General features: G+C 40.7%; 1 protein-coding gene across 1 annotated transcript in view; it reads right to left on the bottom strand.

Moving 5' to 3' along the window:
• The window catches only part of LOC105925698 (glutamate receptor, ionotropic, AMPA 3b), an 84,370-nt gene extending 79,260 nt beyond the window's left edge, over positions 1 to 5,110 (bottom strand). Inside the window, exons 1-3 of the mRNA XM_036127696.1 lie at positions 4,543 to 5,110; positions 4,277 to 4,461; positions 1,653 to 2,094 (exon numbers count right to left, since the gene is read on the bottom strand). Of these exons, the coding sequence (XP_035983589.1) occupies positions 1,653 to 2,094; positions 4,277 to 4,461; positions 4,543 to 5,104 (1,189 nt within the window). The 5' untranslated portion in view covers positions 5,105 to 5,110. The remainder of the gene's footprint in view (positions 1 to 1,652; positions 2,095 to 4,276; positions 4,462 to 4,542) is intronic.
• Positions 5,111 to 11,307: the final 6,197 nt, after the last annotated feature.

Raw genomic sequence — 11,307 nt, 5'->3', positions numbered from 1 at the left:
GTTTATTTTCCACTCAGCATCCCACACACACTGTCCTTCACAGCTGACACTGCAGTCTTAAATAGTCCAGCTGTGACGGACCAAAACCATATGAAATTGACAGGGGAATCTCTTAATCAATCTCCACCATTTACATAAAATACATTTATTAAATACCATACTTCTATTTACTTTTTATAAATATTTTCCATTTTATCATTACACCTTAAATAAACACCACAAAAAAACCCAACAACCCAATTCCCCTAGTCTCCTCAATGGCCTCTCCCAAGCTATATATGGCGTCTGGACCCCGGGGTAGAATTTGTCCAAACACCCTGGAGAGGACACAGAAAAGATAGGTGAGTCACTTTACCACAGCACTCCTCACTCAACAGAGTATGCACACATTTGCTTAGTTTTTCCTCACCATTAGCTCATTGCTCTGTGGTAATCATTATGCTCCTCCACAGGCACCAGCAACCAACCTCACTCAATGAGGAGCAGCTGTGCAGAGCCCAAAACAAAGGCCACATACCAATCGCCAAAATGCTCAATAAATATAATTAAAACTTCTTGTGTGCAAACTTATTGCTGTGCAAATCTCTGCTTAAAGTGCGAATGCTAAATAAAGTGTTTGTTAATACAGTGCAGAAATACCTTTTAAGTGCCATACAGTACTATATATGTAAAATAGTCCCAGTAATGAAGATCTCTTCATTACATTTCCTCCCTCCTCTCTTAAAAGCACAGTACCTCAGTCCTCCGACATTCTGGATAAACAGTCAGCAACCACATTAGCCTTCCCTGGCTTGTACTGCACCGTGAAATCAAATGGCTGCAGTGCCAAGTACCATCCAGCGATGCGGGCGTTGGCATCCCTCATTTGTCTCAACCACTGGAGGGCACGATGGTCAGTCTCTAAAATAAAGTGACGTCCCAAAAGATAGTACCTTAGAGCCTCGATAGCCCATTTCATGGCCAAACACTCCTTTTCCACTGTTGAATATCTTGTCTCCCTGTCAAGCAGCTTCCGACTCAGAAACACCACAGGTCTTCTTTCACCGTCCACCTCTTGTTGAAGAACGGCTCCAAGCCCCACTCCTGAAGCGTCTGTTTGTAAGATGAATGGCTTAGTGAAGTCTGGTGTGTGTAAAACTGGATGAGTACATACTGCTTGCTTGAGATCCTTAAACGCTCGATCACAGTCTTCCCTCCAGCACACTTTGTTGGGGGCTGCACCCTTTGTTAGATTGTTCAGTACAGCTGATCGCTCTGCAAAAGAAGGTATGAATTTCCGGTACCAACCCACTAAACCAAGAAATCCTCTCACCTTCTTCTTGGTCGTTGGAACTGGGAAGGAATGTATTGCGTCCATCTTCCCCACTTGAGGCTTTATTTTCCCAAACCAATGACAAAACCCAAATACTCCACTTCTCTCTTAGCTACATTACACTTCTTTGGGTTAACAGTCAGTCCAGCCAACCTGATGCGGTGTAGCACCTCCTGCAGGTGAGTCAGATGCTCCTCCCAAGACCGGCTATACACCACAACATCATCTAAATATGCTGCAGAAAATGCTGACACATCTCTCAGTACATGATCCATTAAACGTTGGAATGTTGCGGGCGCACCCTGGAGCCCAAATGGCATGACTCTAAATTGGTACATACCAAAAGGAGTTTTGAAGGCCGTCAGCTCTCTCGCTTCTGGTGCCAAAGCCACTTGCCAGTATCCTTTGCACAGATCCAGCGTTGTGATGTAACTTGCCGAACCGACTTTCTCCAGTAAGTCGTCCACCCTGGGCATCGGGTACGGGTCAAAGTTGGACACAGCATTTAAATGTCTAAAATCTATACAAAATCTCAGGGAGGCGTCTTTCTTTGGCACCAGCACAATCGGGCTGCACCACTCACTCCTAGACTCTTCAATTATTCCCAACTCCAACATCAGCTTTATTTCTTTTTCCAGTACCGGAACCAAACGTTCTGGTATGCGATAGCTCTTTTGCCGACTCGGTGCATCTTCTTTCAGCCGAATCTTATGTTGGACCAGTGATGTAAATCCTGGAACTTCTTTAAAGAGCTGAGGGTCCAAGAACGGTTTGATTTTTTCCTGCTCAGTAGGAGACAGATGAGAAACGTCAACCAAAGCACAGTCTGACATGCTAGTTGGGAGAAATTTTTCGGTCACTTCCTCATCCTTAACTGCTCTCACAAATAACTCCTGGTGCACAGGCTCTTGTCGGCTGCGAAACTCTTTCAACAAGTTGAGATGAAAAGTCTGATGCTTTTTAGCTCTTTCCGGCATGTACAGTTCATAAACCACTTTACTCACTTGTTTGGTGATCTCATATGGTCCATGCCATTTTGTCAGCAGCTTGTTGTCACTGGTAGGCAACAGTAACAGAACCTTCTGTCCTGGCAAGAAGACTCTGTCTCTGGCCTTCTGATCGTACCATGTCTTTTGATGTTGTTGAGCTGCTTTCAGGTTGTCCTGTGCAAAAGATGCCATTTCCTGCAACCGCTCTCTCATGTTAATGACGTATGCTGCAATGTTTTCACCCTCTGGCTTAGCGTCTTCCCAACAGTCCTTCAGTAGATCCAGCGGACCTCTCACTTGGCGGCCATACAATAACTCAAAGGGTGAAAAACCTGTAGACACTTGTGGAACCTCCCGGTAAGCAAATAACAGGTACGGCAGCCATTGGTCCCAGTCGGCACCTGTGTCAGAGACAAACTTGCGCAGCATATTTTTAAGAGTCTGATTATATCTTTCCACTAACCCGTCCGTCTGGGGGTGGTAAGGGGTGGTCTTAAGTCCTTTAATCCCTAATAATTTATAAACCTGCTGCAAAAGTTTGGACAAAAAATTTGTTCCACAATCTGTGAGAATTTCTCTTGGTATTCCTACTCTAGAGAACAACTGCAGAAGACAGTTAGCAACATGTCGGGCTTTAATGGATCTGAGAGGAAAAGCCTCAGGGTACCGTGTCGCATAGTCACATATCACCAATATGTAACGGCAACCTGTAGAGCTCCTCTCTAATGGACCCACAATATCCATGCCTAGCCTCTCAAACGGTGTCTCAATAATGGCAGCGGCTGTAGGTGGGCTCGGGTTACTCGTCTGCCAGAAGTCAACTGACATTTTCCACAGGAACTACAAAATTTTGAAATCTGGGTATACATTCCCGGCCAGACAAAACGGCTACTGATTCTACTCAGCGTCTTATGAAAAGCCATATGACCTGCCCATGGAATTGAGTGGCCCAGCTCCATGACTTTGTACCTGAACTGTTGTGGAAGGGCTAATGCGTCACTCTGTCCCTTCTTCTGATACAAAATGCCTCCTTTAATAATGTAAACTGCATCTTCCACGAAGTCTAACCGGCGCTGATGAGTTCCCCCCCCAGTTACTTTTTCAAACCACGGTTTTAAAGTAGGATCATCTCTCTGGAGTGCACCTACATCTGAGGGAATGTCAAACTCCAACAAGTTATTTGGCTTAGACAACTGTCCTATCCCTTCATCACCTGAGCCTTTGAATTTCTCCATTCTTTTCTGAGCTCTTGACTTTTTAGTTTTTCCCGGCTCTATTTCCAGAGACTCCCCATAAAAAGGCAGCTCTTCCAACACAGTCTTTGCACTTTGAGCTCTTGTGACTATATTACAAGGTTTCAGTGATTCTACTGGTATATCAGATTTTGGGCATAAATCCTGGGCCTCTCTGTTGGTAAGCCCTTTGGGTTCATATTCTGACTGGTGAATAAGGTCAAAAAGAGTGGGGATATCATTACCAAGTATAACGGAGTACGGCAAAGAGGGAACTACAGCTACATGTACCAAGTATGTTTGACCTCCCACTGTCAAATACACCTCAGCACTAGGGTAGACATGTTCATCTCCATGTACACATTTTATCTTAACCCCCACCCCACTTAGCTTTTCTTCAGAGATTAAGCTAGCATGCACTAGAGACTGGAAGCACCCAGAATCAAGCAAAGCTTCTTCTTTTTGCCCATTCACTAGAACAGAAACTGTACAAACCTTCTTTTGCACAGCCTCAATAGCTGGTCTTGGCACTGAACACAAAAGTGATGGCTTTGATTTAAGGGCGGGGCAAAAATGTTGCGTATGGCCAAAGCCATTACAATTGTAACATCTAATATCTTGCGCAGAAGACTTGTGAAATGACTTTTTTACATTAGGAGGTCTTTGAGAAGGGAGCTGCTTTGAACTAGAAAAATTTCTAGCCTGACTTTGACCAGAGCCCTGTTCACCCCCAGTGGACTTACTTGATGGGGCATAGTGAGTCTCTCGGCCAAAATAGGTGCTCTTGCTCCCTTCCTGGCTGACGTGAAGACCTCTGCAAGAGTAGCTGCTTCTTTTGCCGTCTTCGGGTCGCGCTCACGGATCCAGATCTCCAACTCTGGATTAACCATTCTTAAAAACTGCTCCAGAATTATCTGCTCGGATATTTCTTGCACAGTACATTTATCAGGTTTAATCCATCTTGAAAACAAGTCTTTTAATCGCACATAAAGTTCACGTGGCGTCTCACCTGCTTCAATCTTCAGGCATCTGAAGCGGCGTCGATACGTATCAGCAGTGATTTCATATTTTGCCAGAATTGCCTCTTTCACTTTTTCATAGTCCTCAGAGTCAGCCATATCCATTAGAACATAGGCTGTGCGGGCCTTACCGGTCAACAAAGGGACCAGACGAACCGCCCACTCATCTCTAGCCCAGCGACACACCTGGGCCATCCTCTCGAACGTCGTCAGGAAATGCTCAATGTCATCATCCGTGGATAAGGGAAGAAACTTTGGTTCAATTATGGTCCTGGAACCACGAGCCAGCTGGACATCACCACCATCTGATTCTTCTGTAGGTGCTTCAGATGTCGTGGGTTGAAGATGTGCTTCTGATACATCAGATTTTCCAAGTACAGCATGCACTTGAAGCTGCATTTGTTGGAATTGATGCTGTATGCTTTTCCACCTCTGCTCCTGGCGGGAAAAATCTTTATCAATCTTCAGGTCTCTAGCCACTTGAGACCGCATCATAGATTTCACCATCACCGCCAGTTCCTCCAACTTATCTTCAGGGTTGGTTGTTGCCATTGTCTCCATTTCAGAAGAAGCTCCAGCTCCTTCCTCAGGCTCTCCCTCTTGGGCTGGCTTTTTTCCTCCTCTGGTCATCATCTTCTCTGGCATGAACATCCCACTCCTGACACCACTTGTCACATGGACGACCTTGAGCGGTTGGGTTTTTGTTCAGTGAGACAGAGTCTTGAACCAGAGTCAGGTGGAGAACAGCAGCAGTTTATTTTTCCACTCAGCATCCACACAACACTGTCCTTCACAGCTGACACTGCAGTCTTAAATAGTCCCAGCTGTGACGGACCAAACCATATTAAATTGACAGGGGAATCTCTTAATCAATCTCCACCAATTTACATAAAATACATTTTATTAAATACCATACTTCTATTTACTTTTATAAATATTTTTCCATTTTATCATTACACCTTAAATAAACACCACAAATAAACCCAACAATCCCCCCCTAGTCTCCTCAATGGCCTCTCCCAAAGCTATATATGGCGTCTGGACCCCGGGGTAGAATTTGTCCAAACACCCTGGAGAGGACACAGAAAAGATAGGTGAGTCACTTTACCACAGCACTCCTCACTCAACAGAGTATGCACACATTTGCTTAGTTTTTCCTCACCATTAGCTCATTGCTCTGTGGTAATCATTATGCTCCTCCACAGGCACCAGCAACCAACCTCACTCAATGAGGAGCAGCTGTGCAGAGCCCAAAACAAAGGCCACATACCAATCGCCAAAATGCTCAATAAATATAATTAAAACTTCTTGTGTGCAAACTTATTGCTGTGCAAATCTCTGCTTAAAGTGCGAATGCTAAATAAAGTGTTTGTTAATACAGTGCAGAAATACCTTTTAAGTGCCATACAGTACTATATATGTAAAATAGTCCCAGTAATGAAGATCTCTTCATTACAGCCTATGTGCCAAGATTGTTATAATCAAGCAGAGGATAAGTATAAGGGTTATTTACAAATTTATACAGATGGTTCGAAAGATCCAAAACTGAAGCAACTACTGTACCTGTTGTGATTCCTAAATTATAGATTTCAAAAAGTACATCTCATTTTTTGAGTATATATGCAGTATGATCATATAGTATAGCTATAGTATTGGTTTTAGATTGGTTAGAGGATCAGAATAAGTCAAATATTAGTTTGTAGTGATTCATTATTAAGCATTGATAAGGGAAGCACAAGGACTCACCAAAACATTTTGTTTGAGATCATTTTTGTTCATCATAGATTAAGTGAACAAAACAAAAATATAATATGGACTCTTGCTCACATAAGTATTTTGGGTTACAAAACAGCAGATAAGTTGGCTAAACAGGCTGTAGATAATGATATTGATATTGATATGCCAATAAAGTTGTCTAAATCTGAAGGTAAAAGTATAGTTTGGAAAGAGAGTAAAAAGTTATGGAAAATGAGGTGGGATACTAAGATAAAAGGGAGACATTTATATAGGATTCATAATACAGTTGATGTTACAAGAATTAGAGGATTAAACAGCAGGGAGGAGGTTATTATAAATAGAATAAGAGCTGGTCATAGTTTTTTGAATGGCACTCTCTTTAAGATGGGGGAACATCTTACTGGTTTATGTAATTGGTGTAATACTATAAAAACGATGGGACATGTTTTTATTCATTGCAAGGAATATGAGAGTCAAATAAGATTATTGAGTGTGGAAATAGGTTGCAACAGAGAGCTGAAATTTGAAAATGTGGTTGCTCAGTTGAACAGTGATGGAGGGAAAGGAAAGACATTTCGTTTTTTGGACTCATTAAGAGAATTTGAGGAAAGAAATAACGGGGAGTAAAATCCAAGCGATGTCAGTAGTGTATAGCAATGATGGATGCAAGCTGATGTTAAAAGCTAAAGAAGAAGAAAATCAGGATTGTGCGTGAGTTAGGTAATTAAAAACTGTCTACTTTTTACTGAGGGGAAACTACAAAAGACATCACAAATCGTACCAATATGCGGCTGTTTTGAGGCAACATTATTTATTATATAGTTTTGCAAAATAACATGCAGTATGCCCTACATTTTAACACCCACAAAATTTCTATACAATAGTTAAAATTTGCCGAAGGTCCTACTCGTTTTAATAGGTGCACATATTACGTCTCTCTGTCAAGATTGTTTCTTTTAACTGGCTGACATGTAACTACACAACTTTTTGCTTCTGCTTCTAAATATGGTTTAGGAATCTGGGACTAGCTTGATGTTTCCATATCTACAGCTCTATGAGCTTTTAGGGGGATGGCTGTAAATTTATTTATCAAGTTTATGCCCGTAGAGCTAAAAACAACAACAACAACAAAATAAAATAAGAAATCTCATAATGGTCTCATAATGTCTTAATATCCCCACCACCAATTTGAATGTGTTTTATTGGGGATTTTGTATGAAATAGCGACACAAAGCAGTAGGCCTACACAACTGTGAAGTGGAAGGAAAGAACACACGGAAAAGAGGTGGGTGCACAGCTCCTCCCCTTTCCGTCTCATAATACTAGATGAAATGCAAGGCTATCATTTCTCCTCGGAAGTCACCTAGTAACGTGTGTGTGCTTTTATCTCAGCATAAACACAGCTGGTTTGTGAAGGGCTTAGGTTTGCTAAAGAATATTGGTGGATGAACTGCATCATGAAGACCAAACGAACATACCGACAGGTCACCGGAAAAGTTTAAGCAGGCCTCAGATCTGAAACTCTTCAAACTTCTTCCTATGAACTGTTTAGCCCATCATTTCAAAACTGAATAAGTGTGGCACAGTTGCAAACCTACCAAGACATTGCAGCCCATCTAAACTAACATTTTGTCCACCTCATCTCATCCAAGAGGCCCATGGCAATTCTGGAGGAGCTGCAGAGATTCACAGTTGAGTTCCTGTTTACAGGAGAATCTGTAGGTTTGCACTCCATATATTTGGGCTTTATGTATGAGGGGAAAGAAAAAAAGCCATTGCTGGAAAAAAAAAAAAAACACAGAAGGATTCCTGTTTACTGTTTGCCACAAGCCACATAGGGGACACAGCAAACACGTGGAAGAAGTTGCTCTGGTCAGAGATCAAAATGTAACATTTTGGCCTAGATGCAGAACACCCTGTGGCTAAAGAATAACACTGTACATCGCCCTGAATGCATCATTCCCACTTTGAAACAAAATGGTAGCAGCAAAATGGTGTTTGAAGGCTTTTCACAAGGGCCAGGGAAGCTAGTAGGTGATAATAGGAAAATTGGTGGAGGTAAATGTAACTGAAAGAAAAGAGGCCAGGAAATAGTTGAGAATTTATTGGTTTGTTCGGGGTTTGTTGCAACAACCCTAAAATACACAGCCAGAACTACCATGAAAGGGTTTGGATCAGAGTATACTCGTGTTAGAATCCTGGTCTTGAATCCAGTTAAAAATATGTGGCAAGACTGATCACTGCTGTCTAAAATGTTCTCCATTTTTAAAAAAACAAAACAAAAAAGTAATTCTGTGGAAATGCAAAGATCCTACCGTGATACCCCCCAAAAACTTGCAGCGGTAACAGCAGTAACAGCAGTGAAAGGTGGCTTTACAACCCGTTACACTCAAGAAGACTAAATACAAATAAATGCAGTAAGCCAACATTTTATTAGTAGAAAAGCAAAAAAACTAAATCATGCTTTCTTTTCCTTCCACTTCACAATTATGCTCTATGTTTTTGAGGTATTGGGTTTACCACATAATATCCTCCCAAAAAATACATTACATTTTGTAGATCATTAATACTCGTGAGGTACTGTAACAGTCAAAATCTTTCTCAAAATGTAAACAACATATAAAATTGTCACCACAGAAATGCTGTATAAAATGTTTGAAGTAATATAACTTAAATACAGAAATTAAACTATTACATTTACAGATTCCTTGCACACTCTTTTAAAAGCAGCACTTGGTTTCTTTCTGTTCATGACAAATATTTTGATATCACTTGCAATTAACCTCTTAGTGATAAGATGCAACACAATAAGGGGTTAGAGGTCAAAGATCAACTCATTGTCAACAATGCATAAATGTTACATTAATATTTTAGCTTTCACTTAAAATTAAATCCCCCATTTTGCCCAGGGAGAAATGATGATGCAACAAACAACTTCAATGAGATTTAAAAACAGCATTTAGGTAAATAGTCTCAATTTATTGTGGATTCGGATGGTGCCTACAAAGTCAGATATGTCCATTTATTCACCTAAGATTTATAATTACTGCTGCTAAATGGCCCTAGATTTTCATTTTTACAAGACCATAGCCTATTACATTGCCATCACAAATTATGCTTGTCTGCAAATTATAGTTTCTCTTTGCCGGCATAAAAAGGACTTTTGACCATATCAACACTTAAAACAAAGGACAAGTTAGAGAAACTTGGGAAGGATTAAAGAAAGGCACACTGACTCAAACTGAGAAAGGAGGCATTTTTAAGTAACTACAGATTTCAACATTATCAGTTTAAACAATAATAATTAGGTAAAAGTTAATGATTGTATCACCCTTTAGCCATTTTTTAAAAGAAGGTAAGGATGCCCAAGAACCACCAAGGCTCAAGCCTGCTTTGATATGTGAACTGCTGGTTACCAGTGGTCTTGTCCTCTGAAGCGCCTCCTGTACAATTTACACCTTCAAGCCTGACTGAAGTTTGCAGTTGCCCACATAGACGACAAAATGCCTTTGGCTGAAAAGTTTATGGACAAAAATCACAAGAATAGAGCTATTTGGCTGAACTAAAAAAAAATTATATTTGGAGGAGTCAAGGTGAGCTCTTCCAATCTAATGACATTTTACCTGCTTCAAAGCACGGTGGTGGTAGCACAATGCTGGCTGTTTTGCTGGCAGTGGCACTTGTGCAATTCAAAATCGTAATGGGATAACAGACTAAAGGCCCCTTTAAACTTATTGTTAAATATTCATATGCATACATATTTCATGTGTATTTTAGTCCATCATCATCAGGAAGCGTATACATCCCAAATGCAACAAATGGAGCAATACCACCACCATTAGTCATAGGGCAATTGTGGTGCAGTGCAGCTCAAACACCAATAGCCAAAAGAACAAAAAAAGAAAATGACAATAGAAATATGTTATAAGTATTATAATAGTAGATTATTAATATTTTCCTCAGCATCGTAGAGCTTGTAATTTCCCTTTGAATTCAGAAGCTAACTCAGAACTGCCCTCTATTTATGTGCATATAGAGGGACCATAAATGGCCCTTAATGCCATATCCTTGCTGGAAACTTTCTCATAATTGGGTGTTCCAGTATTCAATGATTCCAGACACGTATGACTGTGAGCAACTGTGGCTAATCTGGAAGGGTACATGTTTTGCAATCTGAAAATTGTGGGTTCAGTTCCAGTTTCCTCCTGCCAGATGTCAATGTGACCTTGGGCAAGGCACTTAACAAGCTGCCCACCCATCTTTCATTGTTGTATGAATGTGTGCAGAGTTTTGAGTCGAATGGATGAAATGTGGCTCTGGTGTAAAGTGCTTTGATTGGTTGGTCATCTGTTAAAACTCTAATTCAGTCCGTTTACATCAATACTGGTTTTGGAATGATTAAAGCAGGCTAACATTAAACTAATGTTGTGAAACTTCACAAAGCTCCAATCTTAAAACTATTTAAAATCTGTGAATGATAATTTAAATCTGGTCCCAGTTAAGGAAATCAAGTAATTCAAACGAATTCTAATTTTTCTTTCCCTGAACAGTGGTCAAATATCCAGTCAGGATAATGGCAGGCGCTTGCTCATGGCTTTAAAAAAGAATGGTTCAGGATGCAACCTAGTATTCGACATTCAACAGATGTATAAATCTATGTCTTACTATATTATTTTTACATTTTGTGGATTACAGAAAGCAAATCTAAGTAAATCTAAGCTTGTGCATCCTACACCTCTATAAAAAATGACATAAACTGTGTTGTACAATTAGTTCTAATGGTTCGCACTGCTACCAGAAAAGGTGATGAAACATTTTCAGAAAGAAATGAGCGAAAGTCTGGTTGCCTCCGATTTAAGCATGTTTGCTGTTGAGATGACCCGGATAACTGAGAATCTGCACAGGTGTGTTGTATAATCCTGGTTAAAACCCTCAAAATGAATACTGACACCCTGGCCCGTGATGACTGTGAAAACCTCTGATTGCCACTGTGAAAACGTTGACTTTTTACAAATTTA

The sequence above is a fragment of the Fundulus heteroclitus genome, chromosome 23, assembly GCF_011125445.2.
Source record: "Fundulus heteroclitus isolate FHET01 chromosome 23, MU-UCD_Fhet_4.1, whole genome shotgun sequence".
Lineage (NCBI taxonomy): Eukaryota > Metazoa > Chordata > Actinopteri > Cyprinodontiformes > Fundulidae > Fundulus > Fundulus heteroclitus.
The sequence above is the reverse complement of the archived record's forward strand: the minus strand, read 5'-3'. Positions and strand labels throughout refer to the sequence as shown.